This window comes from Cibotium barometz, chromosome 30, assembly GCF_041138505.1.
Source record: "Cibotium barometz isolate CiBa-2024 chromosome 30, ASM4113850v1, whole genome shotgun sequence".
NCBI classification, from domain to species: domain Eukaryota; kingdom Viridiplantae; phylum Streptophyta; class Polypodiopsida; order Cyatheales; family Cibotiaceae; genus Cibotium; species Cibotium barometz.
In genome coordinates this window covers 6,796,604-6,817,747 of record NC_141075.1, presented here as the reverse complement: position 1 = coordinate 6,817,747, position 21,144 = coordinate 6,796,604, and the positions used below count along the sequence as shown (strand labels likewise).

Sequence of the window (21,144 nt, the reverse complement as noted above, 5' to 3'; positions counted from 1 at the left end):
CAAAGGAACCATGGCTGTTTCGGTTATTGTTTCCTATTTCTGTTTCATACTCCCATTCACTTTTATCCTCTATTTGGGTCTTAGCTTTTTCAAGAGTACCCAATGCGTACACTGGTACACTTGGCCCTCTGACAATTCTTAATGAGGTCTGTTGTGAATCCTCACAGTCTTGTTTTATGGAGTTCTTTACATCTTGGTATAACTCAGGTTGAGCCATTAAAGGTGCGAGTGTTGATATGATGCTGGCTTTATCTCATGAGAGAAGAGCATTCCTCCGAATGAGGTTTTGAGAGACTGTTTTAATCTTATAAGGGAATTATCAAACTCTGCACGTGCTTTCTCAAGCGTATAGTTTGTACAATCTGTCCTCCCAAATGACTCTTCTTTAGAGAGTATGTCTTCCTCTTGAAAGGGAAAGCGATACTCCTCTAGGCTTTGTATTTTGGTTACTGTTTTAGGATTGGCATTATGAGGCTCAATCACAACCGGGGACCCTGTAAGTCATTCAGCCAAGCTAAGCATGCTCTCCTGATCTTGTTTTTTGCATTCTGCATATGTCATGTGATCATTATTATCCATTTGGGGTGGTTGGGTGGGTTCTAGTTTCTTGATTGGTCTATGTGGTGCACTAAGCGAAGAGTAAGAACTTGTTTCATCCTCACTTAGTGATGTACTAGAACTTGTTTCATTCTCTGACTTTCTTTGGTTTGTCAGTTTTTCATTATATTTACCCATGCGACGAGATCGAATTTTCTTTTGGGTTTTTGTATCTTGTGTCGCATATATGGGTGTTGAGGTTTTTGTGGTGGTCTTTGAGGTGGATGCTTCTGCATCATGTATAGCTTTTGGCTCTTTCATGTTTATGTCCCTTTTTGGGTTTATGTCCTCTACAGTCTCCCTTTCCCTGTCTTTTAATTTGACCTTAGTTTCGACAGTTTGTTATCTTTTGTTTTTCTTGGTTTTGGAAGGTTTTGTTTTCTCTTTTGTGTTCTGGTTTAAAGTATGCTCTTCTACCCATGTTGAGCTATTATCTTTTGCATTCCTTTTGACTGTTTCTCGTGCCTTGGCTTGTAAGCACATTCAAGGGTACCATGGACAATTGCCCGTTTTGTACACTTAAGATATTAAGAGTTGTATTTTGTGAGATAAGCTGCATTGATGCAACTCGTCTTGGGCACTCTTAAAGCATGTGATCAATGCCACATCGTTCACACATTGGTCCACAAGGTGTCAGTGACAATGGACATGGAAGTATTCCAAATTGTGCAGTCTACCACCTTGTGAGGTCCACGATAATAGAAACACTGAAGTGTTCGATTAACTGCTTCCTGATGAGCAGTTTCTACCCTTTGGATTATTTCTGTTTGGTGCACAGGAGATAGAGGTTTTGAGTACATTGTGGATGAAGTCATACATTTTTTAGTATCATGGTCAAAGGTTTTACAATATATGCAATATAGAAGAACAGGTGCCTTGTATACACAATGAGGATTGGGATAGTCATAGTGATTGTATTCAACACACAAGGCATTTTTCTCCTCACTTTTAGAGACATTAAGGATGTCTGGTTTTGAAGGTTTTCATCCTCTCTTAGAGATGTTGGCTGTAAGGTTTTAAGAAAGGTTGCATAAAATTCCGGGAATGTCAATTCCGAGATCGATCTTTCTTTTGCCATTGCTTCACTTGGTTTAGATGAGGAACACCTCGTAGCATGATCATCTTCTAGCATGTTGTCATCTAAACGTATTGCTTCTTTGCAACATTGATCAAATGTTTTCGGATTGGATATAATGATCAAGTTGTGTAAGCTGTTATTCTTCATCTCCTTAATTGAACATCGATTTCAAGGTTTTGAAGTTGGTCTTGATCGCCGGCATCAATGCGATGAGCCATCAACTAGCTTTTCCCTCCAAGCATAAGTTCAACGCGCATGTATCTTAGTGGGGCAGTTGGGATTTCCAAAGGCTTCACATCTCTGTTTAAACATTTAAATGAATTGAACAGGGTCTGTTGTTCTGTCGTATTTACCCATAATTTTGGAAATTTGTACGGCCGCATTGCTGTATGAGTCACTGAGGCCATATGTGAGTGCTCTTGTTAGAAGAGACTCAGTGAGTCCTTGGGCCACCGCCCTTCCTAGACTAGTGAGTATGTCCAAGGTGTGGGCATCCAGGAAAGGGTTGGTAGGTATAGGACTTGCAGGAATGTTAGGCAAGGGACTAAAGCCTGGTGGGATCGAAGTAATAGGGGATGTAAAACTCGATGACACGTATGTTATAGGCATGACCAATGGCATTGGGAGGTGAATTTGTGGCATAGATCTCAATGGCTCGAAGATGTCAGCCATTGGGTTCAGTGCTTGTGTGATCCCTGGCAATCCCTCTATCGTGGCCATGTCAGAGTGCCTAAATGCTCTTTAATGAGCAATCACAGTTTTTTTAAAAGTTTTTTTTTTTTTTTTGCTTTTTATACCTTTCCATAGCCCGTTTTATAGCCTCAAGAGGCTTAGCATACTCTTCGTTGAATTAAACGGGTGTCTGTTTGCCCTAATTAGCTTAGGTGCTATACGCACGTGAATGATCTCTTAGAGATATTTTTCCAAAAAAAGCATATGCTAGGAACTTCCCAGATGGAAGAAGAGGTTCTAAAACCTATTTTCCATCACTCTCAAGATGAATAAAAAATTCTAAGAATTTTTTCCCTGTTTCGCAGCACGTTTTTAAGGGTATTCCAAAAAAAGGAATTTTGAAAAACTATGTATGAGGGAGTTGTAGTATTTTTGGAATACTACAACTTTGTCTCCCTGAGTCATCCGTGATTTTGTCATTTACACCCTCAAAAAGTAGCCCAAATATGGCTTGTCGTTGTTTTCGCGCTAATTTTTACGATTTTTCGTGGTTTTTGGGCTTGATTTTTGGGTCGAATTTTGAGGTTACTGGTCGAAGGCCAAAATGGTCGGTTTTGACTTTGGACAGCCAAGTCCAAAGTGGAAGAGCTCGATGTCAGCTTTCTGATGAGCCCTAGAGCACCTTCATCGGATATACGGTTTAGGAGATTGACAATTCCACAACATCCAGCCATTTGAAAGTACAACTAAACCATCAAAAATACAACCCATTTTTGAAAATGCTAAAATATCTCAAAAAACACTATTTTTTAAACTAAAAAGAGTATGAGCTCCTAAAAAGCTTAAAAAAAACTGTTAAAAAGTGCAAGTTTTACACTTCAATACTTTGAAAGATGATAGAGCTGCTCATAAAATCACACATTTTTTGAGAAAAAAATACTCAATTTGCAATAAAATAATAATGTCCACAAAATTGGTTACAATGAGAGGTCTTATGCCTCTCGTGTTAAATCTTTGACTTTCTCCAGAAGAATTTTTTTGGTTTGTTCTCGTAGATGACCCGACTTTTTCAAGGTAAAACCATAAACAAGAACTTCCACATCCTCCATGCTTAGGCTATCCACGCGACGTTGACTACGATTTGCTTTCTTTCCCTTTTTATTTACTCGAATCATCTCTGGATAATATTTTCCTGATAATGCATCATCTCCATTGACCTTGTACCAGTGGACCTCAATTGAGCTTACTTTTCCATTTTCCTCAAGGACTTTAAGTACCTTTGCCAACCAAAAAGGACATCCGCTTTCATCATCTGTTGCTAACACTGCAATCATTGCACCTACAGTGAGCTCCTCAATATTTCCTTCCCACATTTCCTTCTCTTGCAGTCGTCGTTGACTAGTCCTTCTAGCACCAACATACGCTTCGCGAGTCTCCCCATGCACCAATGTTTGCAATTCTTCAGGCAATTCTGTTTGTTGATTTGGCATTTGAATATTATCATCACGGTCTTCAAGTTCTTGTACTCTCCAAAGAAAGGGCTCCAGATTTATCAGTGATCTTGAATTGCTTTGAACTTCCTCAATCAAGATTTCTTGCTCATGAAAAAATGTATTCCACCATCCAAGTGAGCAAGCTGGAAAATACACATGTGCTGATTGTATGGTCTCTTTAATTTCTATCAAACATTGCTGATAATTGATGGGTCGCTTTTCTTTTTGAGCTTTTGCTGCTTCAATGCTTGATGCCAAAAGCATTTTTGCTGCCTGAAGAATTTGTCGTTCTGGGACACTGAGTAAAAACTTCAAACCATCCTGAGGATGCCATGCCTCTGAGTTAGAGTACTTCTTACACCACAAACGTGTTTCAGCTTCTTTTTCTTTTATTTTGAATTGATGTTGGAAACTATGGTCATTAAGCTGAGCGAATGCAGGGCTTGCAAAATCTCCACCTGTTGCAAACTCTCTAAAATCATAGGTGCCTTTCAAAACATGAATTTCTGGCGTAGGATCATAAGCTTCTTTAAGAATTATGCACACCTCTGGAAGGTCAAATGCACTTTTCCTAGCAAGTTTGACTGAAAACCTACTAAACATCTGATCAATTTGATCATGAGTGTGACCCACCAACAAAAATCCAAGTTTGACCTTTTTGAAAACTTTTTGCTGCACCAACATACTCAAATAAGCAAGCACTATTTGATTTTTGTTTTCCCTTGCCGTATTATCTAGCTGCACATAAAGTGTGCTAGGTAATTCTCCTTGCCATTCACTTACTATTTTCTGAATTATGGTGATGGTCAAGTTAGGGTCGTTGTGTAAATTTGGAAAGTTTATAAAAACTTTTGACGTCATGATGCCATTAAAGATGAGGGCTCCAACAACGTGTAGTTGTATGAAATTCTCTTCCTTCAAATTCTTTGGAGCACGCATAAAATGGGGTATCAATGTCTTCTTTTGATCCATTCCATCTATGACTAATCCCAAATACATTTCTTTCTGCTCAAGGCACTTCTTTCGATGCTTTGCTAGCTTTTGACGCTCTGTACTTTGTTGTTCTCGATGAGCTTTAAGTGCTTGTAGAATAGGACCTGAAAACTCAAAACAATGTAAAGCTAGTTTAAATTATACCACTTGGAATTCTCATTCATAAATTAAAACGTACAAAAAACACAAATCAAACATACCTTTTTCTTCAAATGTCTTTGCAACATCTCTTTTGGCTTTGAGCTCTGCACAAATTTGACAAATCCCCATTCTAGTTTTCTTGGGAATTTTCACATCAGCAAAATATTGTTTCCAAACTCTAAGAAATGAAGTAAATGAAAGAGATGACATGTTTCTTCCTTTCAACGTTTCCACGTAGAGGTTGTAAACTTCTCCCTTTGTAAAATTATCAGGCAAATGGGTGAATTTTGAATTTGGCATGCGCTCACCATTGTAAGTGACAAATCGTTCCATCCAGCTCTTGAGAAAACACAGCTGAGGAGTCTCACGTGTACTAAATGAGTACCGTGAATCTTCTTCCACCCGTTGCAACTGCTTTAAGATCTTTTGCATCCGCTGATTGCTTAAACAAAACACTTGAAAAAAACACTTTCGACACACAATCGTGCCAGAAACTGTATATTTTATCTTCTCTCCAGACCTTAATAAAAAACCATGTAATGCTGTATTTTGTTGAGCACGTTTTAAAGCAAAGAAGTTTTCACGTTCCTGCTTAATTTTTCTGAATCCAAGTGTCCTCAAGCAGTTTTTTTTACAACAATACACCCTACATGCCTCTCTCAATGCATTGCGATGCAAAAACTTGTCTTTTCTTCTCAAGGGAGTGGTTGTCTCCACACGAATAGGCTGAACTAATGATGGAGAAACTGGAACATCGGTATCAGAATTTGATAAATTAGCAAATAGTGGGCTTGTAACATCATCATCACTGATAGATTGGCTCAGACTTTTAGGAGTGAGTACGGATACAGGCACTTGAAAAGAGCAAAATGAGCTTGAGAGAGACTTTTGTTGCCCTGCCATGACTAGGAACTTCACACCTCTAAGTTTCTCTAAAAAACAATGGTCTAAGCTACAAAGTGGAGTGTAATCTCAAATCCAAATAACTTACTTTTAATGCTTAGATTCAAAAATAATAATATTAATATAAATATTAAAATTTATTAATTATTATAAAATATGGGACTTAAAAGATGAGAGGAAGTCCTTTTTAGAGACACATTCCAAGGGTCTGCCGCTAAGAGAGCCACAAGAGCATTTTTTTAAATTTGGAGCATTTTTCTTGAGTTTAATTCTGTAAGGTATGCATTTTCTTGATTACTTTGTTATTTGTTACAATTTTGAATTTTTCTTTCATTGTCATTTGGTTCAAAGTTTGCTACGAGGAAATTATGGCTAAGAAGAAAAACAAAAATATTATCTAAGGAGGTAAGTGATTTCAAAAATAGACTTTTTTTAAAAAGGTATTTTTTTGAAAGAATTGTTTGTCTTTTAAATACACAAAAATACCAAAACGAAGATTTCATACGTAAATTAAGAAAAAAAGAGGTTGAAAAAATAATATTTTATAAAATAAAGATTTAATCAATAATTTTTAAAAATTATAATGACTTCATTTTTTAAAAAGCTAATTCTTGTGTTGTATTCTGGAATACAACACAAAAATCGATAAGTTGCCATGTTTCTTGTGTATTAAGTAGTTTGTATTCTAGAATACAAAGCTTGAAGTCACATTTTTAAAAATTTAACACTTATGCACTTTGAGATTGTATTCCAGAATCCATTGCTTGTACAAGTTGTATTTTGGAATACAGCTTCTCTCAACACTTGAGTTGTATTCCAGAATATGAAGCTTTTACAAGCTGTATTCAAAAATATATTTTTTCTCTGTACTTGAGATTGTATTCCAGAATACACAATTTCAACAAGTTGTATTCTAGAATACAACTTCTTTGTACTTGAGACTGTATTCCAGAATACACAGTTTCAACAAGCTGTATTCTAGAATGCAACTTCTTTCTGCACTTGAGTTGTATTCCAGAATACACAGCTTCAGCAAGTTGTATACTGGAATACAACTTCTCTCTACACTTGAGTTGTATTCTAGAATACAGAGCTTCAATAAGCTGTTTTCTGGAATACAACTTTTTTTTACACTTGAGTTGTATTCCAGAATACACATCTTCATCAAGTTGTATTCTGGAATACAACTTCTCTCTTCACTTGAGTTGTATTCCAGAATACACGGCTTAGGCAAGCTGTGTTCTACTGTAAACCAAACTCAATGTAAACCATTAGAATAGACCTTCATGCAAAAAAGATTTGCTTTTTATCTAATTTTAGAAGACATGCAAAGAAAGCAAAAGCTCTCGAGTTCGCGTCGCGCGCGCGACTAAAAAACAGCAAACTGTAGTTTTCACATAAAAAACAGAGGAGGAGCAGCCCGGGAGTATTTCAACCAGGTGTCCTGGGGTTTTACCCCCCTTTTGAAGCCAACGGAACGGTCAGAATCTCCATCAGAGCAACGTAGCAGAAGATAGATTTTGGGATAAAGCAAAAGCTCTTGAGTTCGCATCGCGCGCGCGCGGCAAAAAAACAGCAAACTGTAGTTTTAATATAAAAAACGGAGGAGGAGCGACCTGCAAGTATTTCAACCAGGTGTCCTGCGGTTTTACCCCCCTTTTGAAGCCAACGGAGTGGTCAGAATCTTCATCAGAGCAACGTAGCAGAAGATAGATTTTGGGGGTAAATTTTTCTCAAATTGTGTTCAAGAAAGAGGTTCTGTAAGTACTTTGATGATACAAAGGATCCTAATTGTTTTGGGTTTGATCTATTCATCTCTTAGTGCTTTCTCCTCTCTTTTATATCTGTGTATTGTGGTTAGAAGCTTCTTGTGAGTTGTATTCTGGAATACACAGCTCTAGAAAGTCATTTATTGAAATTCAATTACAAAACACATCTTTGGAGGAAACAACCTGTTGTATTCTAGAATACATCTCTCTCTCCCTCTTTTTCTCTAGTGTGCTGAGGAGCTCTCTCTCTTACATTCCTATCTCATGTTTGCTTACACATCTAGGTCCGTTCTTGCATGGAGGTTAACACACACTCTCTCTCTCTCTCTCTCTTTTTCTCTATGTCTATTTGTTCTCTTTCACTTTTTGTCTTTCTCGTTTGTTTGCCCTACATACACATTTACTAATCTTAAATGTTGTTTCATTTAACAAATCATATTTTTGAAAAATATGATTTTATCTCTATTTTTTTATCTTAGCAATGAGATAATGATTTTTTATTGTCTTGTTTAGGTTTAAGATGGCCTCACCAATACGTGATGCTCGAACTTCTAAGAAGCAAAAGAAAAGTAATCAAGCAACTGCATCTGTCCCTGTGGGTGGCTCAGGACGTTCAGGAGTCTTGACACCTTCTCGATCTCAACCTGCTCCAGTTAGTCCTCACTTTCAAGCACCTCGAGTAACTGTGACTCTTCCAAACCCTGATAGACGTCCAAGTGAGCCAAGAAGACAACTTTTAGCAGCTCACCAGTTTCCAGAGTTACAAGATCAACCACCATCAAGCAGAATGGTTTTAGCTACTCATGGACTTCCTCCATCATCTCAAGGAACCACACCTTTAACTCAACATCAGCAGAAAAAGTCCTCAAGCATGGAAGCTACAACTCTTTGGAGTAGTGCAAGAGGTAAAGCACGAGAAGGATTTGCTTGGACAATTCAATTTGGCATGGTAGGTAAGCACAAGACAATCGTTGAGCCAAACACACCTTTCCTTTCTATTGCGAAAGAAAAAGGAGACTCTGAAAATACAAAGTATTTAACTTATGGTCGCATTGTTGAAGTCAAAGAAAGTATATCTCGTGGGATCATTCATCATCTGGTAGACAACAACAAAGGAAAGTTTCTTGCAGTTAGAGTTTTCTCTGCTAATTTTCGGCTTGAAGAGATGAATCCTGTTTCTACCCAGCAAGAGTTTAGAGATGCAATGATTACTCGCAAACGGGTATGGATATCTTTCTCTCGACCTTTTTTTCATTAGTGTTAAAAAAATTTCTTATCTTTGTGTATTCTAGAATATGTAGAGAACTGTTATTCTTTTTTAAGTTTGTTTGAGTCATGTCTTTCAAACTTATATATTGAAATACGTAGAGGTCAAGTCAACTCTAGTTTGCATGTATTCTAATAAACATGAAGTTTGTCTAGTCTAGTTTGTATGTATTCTAGTATACACGTAGTTCAAAAAACTTCTTATCTTTGTGTATTCTAGAATACATTGAGAACTATTCTTTGTTTTTTAGTCTATTTAATTCTTGTCTTTCTAGCTCATATCTTGAAACACTTAGAGGAATAGTCAAGTCTAGTTTGTATGTATTCTAGTATACAAGAAGTTTGTCTGCTCTAGCATATGCTAGAATGCATTCTAGTATACAAGAAGTTTGTTTTGTTTAGTTTGAATGAATTTTAGCAAGAAGGAAGTTTGGCTTACTTTTTATGTCTGGTTTAATGAGTTTACCATGTATTCTAGTATACAAAGAAATGGTTAAAGTGTTCTTACTTTTACATAAGTTACTCTTTGGTTCTTACTTTTAAGTTCACTCTATCAAGTCTTAAAATCCTCTTCTACTTAGAATGACTTTTTCTTTTTCTTTTTTTGTAGTCTTTTTCTGAAGCATTTCAAGAGCATCATGATAATTTGTACAATTCCAACCACTCCACTGATGATTCTGATTATGAAGAGAATGAAGGTACAGACATAGATGACTCAGAAGAAGATGTTGAAGTTCTTGAAGAGACTTCTGGGTCAAAGTCTCAAGATGTGAGTGATACTTTGCTTTCTGGACCTGGAGCTCCAAAGTCTGATCCTTCAGAATCTTCTGGTCTTAATACCATAAGAAATAAAGCCAAAAAGTTTCATATGGTTGATGAGAGACCCTTAATTTTACTAGTGTCTAATATAGAACGTCCTCCATTAGATCCTGTTTCAAATAAGAGACCACTAGAAGTTCGAACCATTGTCCCTGGACATGTGAGTAATCTTAAAGTAATGATGAAGGAGAAACCAACAACAAATGTTTTACCCCTTCTTGTTCTTGTGGATAAGTCTTCTTGTGTTAAGAAAGAGAGTTTTGAGAGATCAAAAATCAATCAATACAAATACTTTGTCTTGGGGGGAACTCACTCTCTCATTGCTAAAAAAGAGTTATGTGCTGAGTATCCTCATGTAGAGAGCTATAAGATAGTCCTAGCATGGGTCTATGCTGGGTTAGGTGATGATGATGCAAAGCTACTTGCCCTTGATCACAACATTGATTCCGAGATGCGACTATCCATGTCTTTCTTACAAAAGATAAGATTTTTTCACAACGAGTGGATCAATCATATTCAGCAAGGTCATAAAGTTGATGAAGCTTTCAAAATCAAGCTTTGTGAGCAAGTTGGTCTTGTCACAAAGAAGTCAAGCAAAGCTGGACGCTCTGGAAAAACAAATGTTCGAGGTCATGACAATTTCTTTCAGTTAGCCTTTCGTGATGGAGAGATATGGGATCTACAAGAAGACATTTTCAAGCTTTGGGAGGAAGGTAAAATCAAAGGGCAAAAAGTAAAGCTCCCACCTGGAAGTCAAAAGGGCAAAGGAACAGGGAATGAGGACACTTTGAAGCCAATTCCTGAAGAAATGCGTATCACGAATTGGCGAGCAATGCAAGGAATACGCGAGAAAAATATTATCATACCCATCTTGGCACGAGTGAAAGGAGGTTCTTTGACACTCGATGAAATGGCAAAGGAATTAGAACAGTACGTTGCTAATTCTTCTTTTTAAATCTACTTATTTTATTTCATGTAAAGTTGTTTTTTTATTTTGTGTTTTTTTGAAACAGGCAAAAGACTTTCTTGTACATGCAAAGAATCATGATTGAAAAACTTAATTGCAAGGATTGGAACGAGGTTCAAATGTTTCATCCCATCACTAGTCAGCCAAGCTCCTTAGAGCGTTTCATTTATCTTTTCAAAAATGCAGTAAGTAAACTACATATTTGAATAGATTTTTTTTTATTTAAGTGTTTTTGAAGGTTTTGTAAAAATTTAGATCAAATATTTTAAAAAATTGATTTTGATTTTTGTATGTGTATTCTAGAATATATTTAATGTTTACTTATTTTCATTTTAACAAGTCTCGAGCACCTCGTGCTCCCATAAAGAGCATTCCTCAAGAGTTTGAGCAACATTTGAGTCGCGCAAGGGCAGAGCGGAAGAGATTAGAAGAGGCACAAACTTTGGAGACCATTCAAGAGGCAAATATTTTCATTTCTGATGATGTGTCTGCAGAACCAGTTCAATATTTTGTTCATGAAGGCAAAGTAGAGAACATGGAATCGTTTGTGACTGCACAACATTTTACTTTAGCCATTGCTGATGCTCCGTATGGATTTAAGGCACCACACTCAATACACGATGAAGTAAAGTATGGTGTAAGTGCATATAAAAGAGTCATCGACGCTTTCAAAAAGGTCACAACGGCTGAATCATGGGCACTGGTAATTTTTCATGCTCATGATCAAATCTCTGCTGCAGAGAAAGCATTCGTTGACAATCAAATGGTCCATCAGCTATGCATATGGTATGTTAAATTTCAAGCATTCTTTTGCAAGTTACAAAAGCTTAAGTTAAAGCCTAACTTTTTCTTTTGTAGGACAAAGCCTAACATCAAAGGCTAACTTTTTCTTTTGTAGGACAAAGCCTAACATCAAAGGCTATAAGCTTGACAGACTTTCTTTTGCTGCCGAGTTTGCTACCATTGGTTTCTGGTCTCCTGCGGGTCCGAACAGTAAAGGAAATTTTAATTTTGCTTCGAAACCTAACCGAACAAATATTTTTGATAGACCAGGCGTGTGTCGAAAGCTCAGGGATCTTTCTGGTGATTCAAATGAGATCATGAATCCTTATCAAAAACCACAACTTTTGATGATGGATTTAATTGAGCTTCTATCTTTAAAAGGAGAGTGGATCATGGATCTTTTTGCGGGGACAGGTAATCATGCAACCTTAACTTATTACATATTTTATATTGCTCATTTAAGTGAGCTTTACCATGTTGATTCTTTTTTTCTTAGGAACAACCACTATTAGTGCTCTTAAAAAAGGAAGGAATGTTGTTGCTATTGAGCTAGATCCAGTTCAAGTTCGTTTTATTCAACAACGAGTCACTGCAATGAAAGAATTGCCGGATGAGTTTCAAGAGGTTGGAATGAAAAACATGGCAGCAAACCCAAGAGTGGTGGATGCATCTGGAGAACCTCAGCCTCCCTTTGGACCTGATGATGAAATGCAATTTGCAGATCTTGAGCCTTATGAAGATCCACATACTGTGGATATTGATATTCCTCTTACGGAGTCAACACCACTCATTGTAGGACGCGAGCAAACTGATGAAGAAGTTAGTCATGAAGAGGAGGAATTTCCTATGCTAGAATAGATTTAGACACTTGTAGTTTCAAACAATTTTTGGTATTTAAATCCTCATTGGGGGTCTTCAAGGATTTCTAGGTTTTGAGAGTGTTTTGAACAACATTTGTTTGTATTCAAAACTAGCATTACAAATCTTTTTGAGGAGCTTGCGTTTTGAGATTGGTTCAAAAAATTAGTCAAATGTTGTCTCTATTGAAGCATTTATAGGAATTGTCTCATAATAAGACTTGTTTTTTTAATCAATGAAGATTAATTTAATCATGACATTGAAGTTGTGCGATAAAAGTAGTTATATTTTGCTTTCTAGTAACGATAGCAATAATTTTGTATTCAAAGTGAAGCTCTTTGTTGTGAGTCTCTATTGCAACTTTTGTGTCATGTTTTTTTGTTTGAAATATTCTAAGATTTTGTAGGGATAGGCTTGTACTTAGACATCAAATAGTGAAAAATTTGGCAAATTTTTAATTTAGCGAATGAATCACTTGCAAGTATGTTTTAAGTTAAGCAAAAAAGTCTCTTTTTAAAGTTCTACTTTATTGGGCACGTCAAAGATTCTTTTGGTGCTAGATTTGGATTGTTTTTAAAGGATTTTTTTGGTCTCTCAAAACTACAACTCACGATCGGTTGTATTTTCAAATGGCTGGGTGTTCCACCATGCCTATGGTAGGAAGACTTACATTGAGAACCCTAGAAGATGGAGTCACTCCTATGATACCCCATTATAAGATCTCTCTATTAATGAATATTATTGTGAAAATTATAATGGTTCTGCAAAAAATTTGTATCAGGTTTAATGACGACCTTGAAAACTTATCATTAATGCTTCATGTACTCCACTCCTTTGGACCACATCTTTCTATATGGATGAGCCCTCTAATCCCTATATAAGTGAGGGAGGGAACTCTAAGAGTTATATCCTTATCTTTAAGCCAAATCTTTACTTCTACCAAGCAACCAAGAAGGGGGGCAAGAGAGGGTGTTCAATTAGGGGCTAAAACACTACCAAGCAAAATCTTATCATCTTTAAGCCAAATCTTTACTTCTACCAAGCAACCAAGAAGGGGGGCAAGAGAGGGTGTTCAATTAGGGGCTAAAACACTACCAAATTTGCTAAAGGTTCTATCAAGCTCATACTGAAGTGGTAAGTAGCTGTTTTGATTCTTCACATAAAATCCTCTAAATCTCATTTTGAAAAAAGTACCTAATTTTCTTGTCAATATTATAATAAATTATTTTGCATCCTTCTTGAGTAATTTGTTGATTGTAGATTTATCTTTAGGTAATTTCTAAACACCAAAAAATCCCCAAATAAAATATCCTCGTAATTAGTGATTAATTAGAATTTTATGAAATGTGATTAGTGAGCTTATTTTATAATTAGCAAAGGATAAACATGGTAATTTAAGAAATTGGAGTTAGGACCATGAACCAGTGCTTAAAGCTAAGTCCCCTATGCTTTCAAATCCAAAATTAGGTTAATCTCTAACTTAATATTTAATTACCCTTTTTAGTATAAGGAAGGATTATTAATGAGAGAGAAAGGTGAATTAGAGTTTCGACTACTTAAGCTGAGATCCTTTTGTGAGTATTGAGGCCTTCATATGCGTATATTTTGCTAGCTAAGATTCAGGAGCTTTTTTATTACTAATCGCTCTAAGAGAGTTAGTAAGTATCAGGTAAATTACTTGGAATTTACATAAAGTGACCATACAACCCTCGTCTTAGAGGTTAGCAGAGCTTGGGCTTAAGGAGATTAATTGTTACTGATCAATCTAATAAGTAATGTGTTAGGTAAATTATGTGGAATTTACATAAAGTTACCATACAACCCTCATCTTAGAGGTTAGTAGAGCTTAATTGTGAAGAAACTATCTAAAAGAGAATTAGTAATGTATTAGGTAAATTATGTGGAATTTACATAAAGTGACCATACAACCTTAACTTAAAGGTTAGTAGAAATTGAAAAATTGGTCGAATTAGCTAAAAATGTTTAATTTTGGATTATTTCTAAAAAAATTTAAGTACATTGTTATAAATATTGCCTCGAATTAGTGGTAATTAAGGATTCTTAACCTTGTTTAAGGAGTGAGGCACCTTTAGGAATTTGATGCAAGTGACGATGAACCCCTTTGCAACTTAAAGAAGTTCAAAAATTAGAAGAATGATCGATTATCACTATGGAAATAGTGACCTAAGTTTTTGACATTAGGTTAAGTTTAATACATTGTTTTAGGTATAGTTTGGGCCCAAATACTTAGAATATAGGCTTCCAAAATAGGAGTGTTATTAGAATTGCCTTCTTATGTGTAAAGTTAAATTAATATGCTTTCTTATTAAAATTAATATGAAGCCAAATGTGTGGGAACAAAAGTCTAACATCTCATGAGACTATGGGTATAAATGTGAATGTTCTCTTTGGGGACCTACAAGGTAGGACCTAAAATTAAAGTTATGAATTTATTTAAAATGTGAATGGATGTTTGTAAGCACATGCACAGGGAGAGTGCAAAATTTTCTTGCTTGTGGACGAACCGAGAGGTGAAATTGTCATTGAAGGTGATTAGGTTATGGTGTCTCAAAGGCTTTTGATGCAATTAAAGGATTATTTCATTTTGTACAAAAATGTTGAAATGCATTAGAATTTTGTTTTATGAATGATGACTGCTTCCATTAAAAATGGTACTATGTATTGTTATGTGTAAGTGTGTGAAAGAGAAAGGAGGGTGAAATTACAAAGTGGGTGAGTTAAAAAGATCTTCTCTAGTGTTGTTTCTTGATGTGCATGATTTATAAAGCTTAAATGATCAATGTGATTCTTTGTCACTCTCAAGGAATTGTGCGTTTAAGTTAAAGAATTATATCTTAGCTTCTGAGAAGGAGAAACAATTAGATTAGGATGATTTAAGAATCTAGGATAAATGTCCCTAACATAATATAATAAATGAAACGCAAACGAACCACGTGTTTAAGTTAAAGAATTATATCTTAGCTTTTTGGAAGGGGAAACAATTAGGTTAGGATGATTTAAGAATCTAGGGTAACTATCTATAAACTAGGGAGCCACTGGCTAGGCTAGAGATATGGACAAATATTTGTTATACCGAGAGATTTAAGATTTAGTTGGTCGGGTAGCATTTGCCATCTTCTTCTCCATTTATCTCTTCTATGCACCTAATACTCTGACAACTATATGCTTGCGAATCCGATGTTCACTCTGGCTCATATTGTACTAGAATGGTACCCCTACTCTTGGGTTATCTAGGACTAGCAGCTCACTTCTTGGCAATGCTAGGAGCGACCTTCATTCTAGGAGTAGCCCAATACATTCTATATAGATTGTAATGATTGTGACTAGTCTCGTGATATAGCATTGCAACACATAGGCCTCACTTAATGTATGGATTTACATTCTTTCACCCATCGCCCTTTGCTAATTACTCTTCTTTCACCCATTTTGTGAGGTACTTGAGTTCTCTCATCTCTTCTATAAGATTCACAAATAACTACATGATGGTCCCACGGTTCCATTTTTGCTACTAGAAGTTCTACAGGATTTATTCCCCCATAGTGTTGATCTAGATCCCTCCGTGTGGCGAGAGACTTTTGGTTTAATTCAAAACTAGTGTCTAGTGTTATCAGGGTGGTCAACTCCACTTGTGGTCCAATACCCACTTCCTATCCGCCGCGGAGCATGATGATGTGTCATGCTCAAGAGTAGGATTGGAATATGACTTACCTGGCCCAACCGTAAATGCATAAGCACCTGATGCATCATGTTCAAAAGTAGGATTGGAATATGACTGAGCAATGATATTACCTGATTACAAATGTATAAGCACCTAATCTAGTCCCAAAACCATGTGTCGAGCTCGGTATTTTTTTTTGTTTTTTCAATATTTTTGAAATTTTCTTGTTTTCTATTTTTAATTATTTTTTTGGTGATTTTTTAGTCTTTTTTATTTTTATGTTTTTTTTAAAGGTTATCTTAATGTTTTTTTGTATTTTTGAGATTTTCTTAATCAAGTCAAAGGATTTGTATAAATCCCTCTGTTACAAATTTTAAATTTTCTAACTCACTGGAGAATCACATAATTCAACCAAGTGTGATTCTAGTTTCAAAAACGATCCTCAAATACTCATCGTTCCCCTAAAAACTAAATATTTGCATCCAAGGGAAAAAATTATGTGCTAATGGAAGAAAATCTCTACTCCTCTCCCTCCTTCAAGATAAGTTCCTCCCCTACAAAGATGGCACCATTTGATAACCTCCAAGTGAGCCTTCTAGCAAAAGCTAGGAATCATCACTTGCCAACCTCTTTCTTGAAGCATGGAAGTCCCTTGTTATTAGGAATAGTGATAAGAGAAGCCTAGAGGTGTGTCAATCCCTCTAGTTTGAGCCTTCAATCCTCCATGACAACCCTTCCATAGACCATGGCCAAGCTAGAAAGCTTGAAGCCACCCCCTACTCCTAATCCAAGCATTTACGAGCCACTCAAATAAAAGCAAGCATGCACACATTTCTCATCACACACACAAGCAGTCCATCACCACATGTATATAACAAACACAATCAAAAAGGTAGAAAACTTTAGAGAAGAAGAAAGAAGTTTGTTCACTAGAAGATGTGTTCTTCACATTATAAGTAGCTTATATACAAAGGGATTTGCCCAACTTCCCAAAACTTATGGGGTGCCCAAAATAGACTTTGATGCATATCCAAGCCTTATATGGTCGGCCTTCCATTAAAGTAGGCCCATGGCTGTGCATAATGTGAACCACTAAGCTAGTGCGGGGAACTACAAAAGTGTGAATGACTATGGATTGAGGTAACATCCATTGGGAACAAAGCTTACACCAACACACAAGGAAGTATGTGTGAAGGTACAAAATCAAAACAAGCACTTTACCATGTGTGAAATATGGAGATTGTGCAGAAGGTAGACATGCAAACAAAGTACACAAATTTGGAAATGGTGGCAAGAAGGCCACGTACGTGAAGCATCCATGGATATATGGTTAAGTTGGTGGAAAGTGCACGTTGTTTATTGGGAAAATCTCATATTTGCAATATGTATCACAACCCTACTTTGATAATATTGGTGTATAAAATTCTCACTTACTTTTTTTAAATTGAATATAGGTGGAAGAGTCATGTAGTGCAAGGACAAATCTGGGGAGGTTACAATGATTGAATGGGGCTAGGTTTAGTCTATGGAACTGGTCTATGTAGAAAGATTAAACTTTGAAAAGTGGGTGGCAAGGTGGACCCAAGCTTGTGGTGGCTACTTTTCAAAATGAAATCAAATTATGTCATAAAAAGAGTAACTGGGGGAGAATAAATTAGAATTACAAGTTATGAAAAGGAAAGAGAAGTTACCTTCATAATCAAGGAGTCAAGACATCTTATATTGAGTCTCAAGGAGAAGTTATGAAAAGGAAACAGAAGTTACCTTCATAATCAAGGAGTCAAGACATCTTATTGAGCCGCTTGATGTTACATGCTATGAGACTTATGAAGGGAAAACACGTGGTGGAATTGTATACATTTTCTCACGTAAGGATTGTTTGAGTTAGACCATGGAGAGCTTTGCTGGGATATCCAAGCATCGGGACATTATCATATGAGGTTCTACGTGAGATACTCTACCCTTAGTGTAGTTTCCATTCCTAGATTATTGTGTATATAGAGGCATCAGGGATTTCATATTCACGTGATCACAGCCTTTTTTCTTGTGATCACAGCTATTGTTCACAAATCTCAATGTTCACAAAATTCACAGTTCTCAAATCCTAGAGGGTGGGATGACCTGGTAACCCACAATTGGCCCGCCGGGCTACAAGTCTGGACCGCCGGGCGCGCAGAAGCCCGCCGGGCCCGTCTCTCGGCCCGGCGGGCTATATTGTAGTATAAAAGGGTGGTCCAGGGGGTCACTGTTCACAGAATCTTCCTTGTACTTGGTGTAGGTGGTGCTAGTGTGATCAATTTGATGTAATTTTTAAGTTGAAAGTGTTGGTGTCATTTAATTTTTTGCATACGCTAAAGTTTAACGTTGTTTGTGATGCATGTGCATGTGTCGTTAAATGTTAAGAGGCCCGCTCTGCAGATGGCCGAGCGATTGGCTAGGTCTGCTGATGTGCACTCTTAATATTTAACTTATGTAGAAGTTTTCATTGTGGCACGGTATCTGCAAATGGTCGGTTTAATGACATGTGTGATGCTTTGCTACTTAGTACGGTATCTGTAGATGGTCGGTTTACTGATTAGGTCTGCTGACACCAAGCTATGTGGTGAAGTTTGTTTTTGTTATTTGGTTTGATAGTCATCTGCAGATGGTCGGTATACTGACTAGGTCTGCTGACGATGTGTCAAAGCATTTAACTTGTGCCATAGTTTTCATCTTAATGCGATATCTGCAGATGGTCGGTATACTGACTAGGTCTGCTGACGTCAAGTTAAGTCGTAAACTTGTGTTTTGTGTTTGTTTTTGACGATGAATGTGATTATTTAGTTTGCATGACATGAGTCATCAGTGTGTTGGATGTAGAAATCTCTTAGTTAGCTTACAAATAGCATTTTTTGTGGTTATAAATGTTGCAACTATTTGTCAATTATATTGTGCAGATTGATGGCGACGCTTGCACTTACTCCTGAAATCAAGAAATCAATTCGTATCAAACTCGTTACCTTCATTAGTTGCTTGTCACCTAATCACATCGAGGGTATTGTGTCTGATAGGAATCGATTTGAGCAAATATTAGGTGAGGTTGTCCGCGCAGTGAAAAATATCCATGTGGGTGCTGATGGAGTAGCCATCAAGCATTTTGTTACTAGCATTGTGGGCAACATGCCTAGATGCGCTGTTGACCTAGGTGACGACAGACCAGCGGAAACAAATGAATCCAAGCTGGAGCACTTCCACACAAAATGGAAGGTAGAGAAAGAGAGGTCCAAGCGTGCAAAGGCCATAGACACCCAAGCTATCCTGAGCAAGAGAGTTCGCAAAGAGCTGGATCGGCCTGCTGCTGATGAACAAGAAGATTTATCATCTGGTGCACGTGAGGTCTCTAAAGGCACCCACTTGCAGCGCACAAAGCATAATACTAACTGCAGCATGACAATTGGGTTGCCTGCAGAGGCCATCATCACAGAAAAGAAGATGGGCTCTGGATCGTACGGCGTTGTACATAAATGCCATATTCAAGGTGTCTCCTGGTTTCCAGAAGGCATTTCTTATTGTGCAAAGCAATTCCTTGGTAGTCGAAGGGCTCAATTGAAGTCTTTTGCTCAGGAGGCTTCAATCGACCTAACCCACAGGGGCATAGTGCACGCCATTGGACACCCAAGGAAGGAGCCATGGATACTGCTCTTCCCCCTCTTTAATGGGGGAAGTCTTGGAGATATAATGGAGTGTGTTCCGCCTCCTAAGGGGACCCTCAGTTCCATGCTTGCTGCAAGCAAAGGCAACAGATACAAGAAAAAACAAGTGGCTCCTCATGAAATGGAGCGATACAAGTCTTTGATTTTTCATGCTCCCGAGCTTATCTGTGCCCTTGTGAATACCATGGCCTTTGCACATGCTGAAGGGATCATCCACAATGATTGCCACCCCTAGAATATAATGATAGATTTCACCAAAGAAGGGGTGCCACAGGTAGGCATCATTGACTGGGGTCTTGCATTGAGGGATGGGATTGAGTTCAAACCCACAAATATCACCAACAAAGCAGAGCACGATCAACGCCCCTGGAGAGCCCCTGAGCTCGCAGATGTAAGGTCCCCTTGTCCATGGAGCAATGCATCAGATGTCTTCTGCTTGGCTTGGGTGATTGAAAAGTTTACATTATTTTGTGCTGAGTTTGCAGAAATGACCAAAGTGCCGTGGGTGGGTAAAACTACCATCCACACAAATTTGATTAAGGAATGGACGGCTGCCTATATGACGCCATCAAAGGAAGATAGGAAGACCATGGCAGATTTTGAGGAGCAATTGAAGAATTTGGAAGTGTCACCTGCTGCATGCTTACGTCCACTATCTGAGATGACACCACACTTATTTTAAAGCCTCTTGTAAATGATATGTTTTGGTTGGCTATCTATTCCATGACCTGCCTTTAATCGACTGACACTATTTTGGTCCCAATTGTTAAATATTATTTTGATCCCAATTCTCTCTCTCTCTCTCTCTCTCTCTCTCTCTCTCTCTCTCTCTCTCTCTCTCTCTCTCTCTCTCTCTCTCTGTGAGTATTTGAAAATAACAAGTTTGCAGTAAATAAACATTGATTTTATAAACTTATACCTAACATCTGAAAATAACTTTAAAGCTATTCCTAAATTAACATTGATTCTATAAACTTAAAGTGTATACATACTTTTTCTCAGATGGCTGATAATAATGAAGCCGCAAAGAAGGCATTTGAACGCTTAAAGCAAATCTCGGGCAGCACTGGCACTGTGAATGATGCGGCACGTATTGCCGGACGCACCTCCAAATGGGCACCTGCCCATGGATTACAGTATGCCCAAGTAAATAAGAATGTGTCCAAAGAGATGGTCAAGAGCATCTGGCCTGACGTCTCCAATGATGCCATAAAAAAAGGGCGCTTGAAGCTAACACAATGTAGTGTTCCTTTAATTATCGAGCATGCGGAGCGCATTTTTGTGGATGTCATGGCCCAACCCATGCATCACGGTGACTGTCCCCTCTGGTTTGCTAAAATGCTATATGCACAATTTGTGCAGAATTTAGTTGTAGACTTTAGCTCTCGACCTCCTCATCTACATGTGGAAGACATTCGGAGTGAGTCAATCACT

The 21,144-nt window shown here is 37.4% G+C and overlaps 2 protein-coding genes across 2 annotated transcripts; one reads left to right on the top strand and one right to left on the bottom strand.

The window, feature by feature from the left end:
* Positions 1 to 3,156: 3,156 nt before the first annotated feature.
* LOC147621104 (uncharacterized) lies at positions 3,157 to 5,965 on the bottom strand. The gene is made up of 3 exons (XM_086823739.1): positions 5,034 to 5,965; positions 4,495 to 4,937; positions 3,157 to 3,180 (listed from the first exon to the last, which is right to left on the bottom strand). Exons 1-3 carry the CDS (start codon positions 5,875 to 5,877, stop codon positions 3,157 to 3,159), a joined length of 1,311 nt encoding a protein of 436 aa, XP_086679865.1. The 5' UTR covers positions 5,878 to 5,965.
* A 4,148-nt stretch (positions 5,966 to 10,113) lies between these two features.
* LOC147621103 (uncharacterized) lies at positions 10,114 to 10,904 on the top strand. The gene is made up of 2 exons (XM_086824481.1): positions 10,114 to 10,661; positions 10,745 to 10,904. The coding sequence occupies exons 1-2, from the start codon at positions 10,183 to 10,185 to the stop codon at positions 10,902 to 10,904; spliced, it is 639 nt and encodes a 212-aa protein (XP_086680607.1). The 5' UTR covers positions 10,114 to 10,182.
* The last annotated feature ends 10,240 nt before the right edge of the window (positions 10,905 to 21,144 follow it).

Bases quoted from the DNA above. Each gene is read 5' to 3' on its own strand.
- LOC147621104 (XM_086823739.1), bottom strand. From the start codon at position 5,877: ATGGCAGGGCAACAAAAGTCTCTCTCAAGCTCATTTTGCTCTTTTCAA. The intron at 4,938-5,033 runs GTATGTTTGATT...TTGAGTTTTCAG, and splicing joins AAAGACATTTGAAGAAAAAG to GTCCTATTCTACAAGCACTT. The intron at 3,181-4,494 runs GTCAAACTTGGA...TAAGCTTTTTAG, and splicing joins AGCAAAAAGTTTTCAAAAAG to GAGCTCATACTCTTTTTAGT.
- LOC147621103 (XM_086824481.1), top strand. From the start codon at position 10,183: ATGCGACTATCCATGTCTTTCTTACAAAAGATAAGATTTTTTCACAAC. The intron at 10,662-10,744 runs GTACGTTGCTAA...TTTTTGAAACAG, and splicing joins ATGGCAAAGGAATTAGAACA to GCAAAAGACTTTCTTGTACA.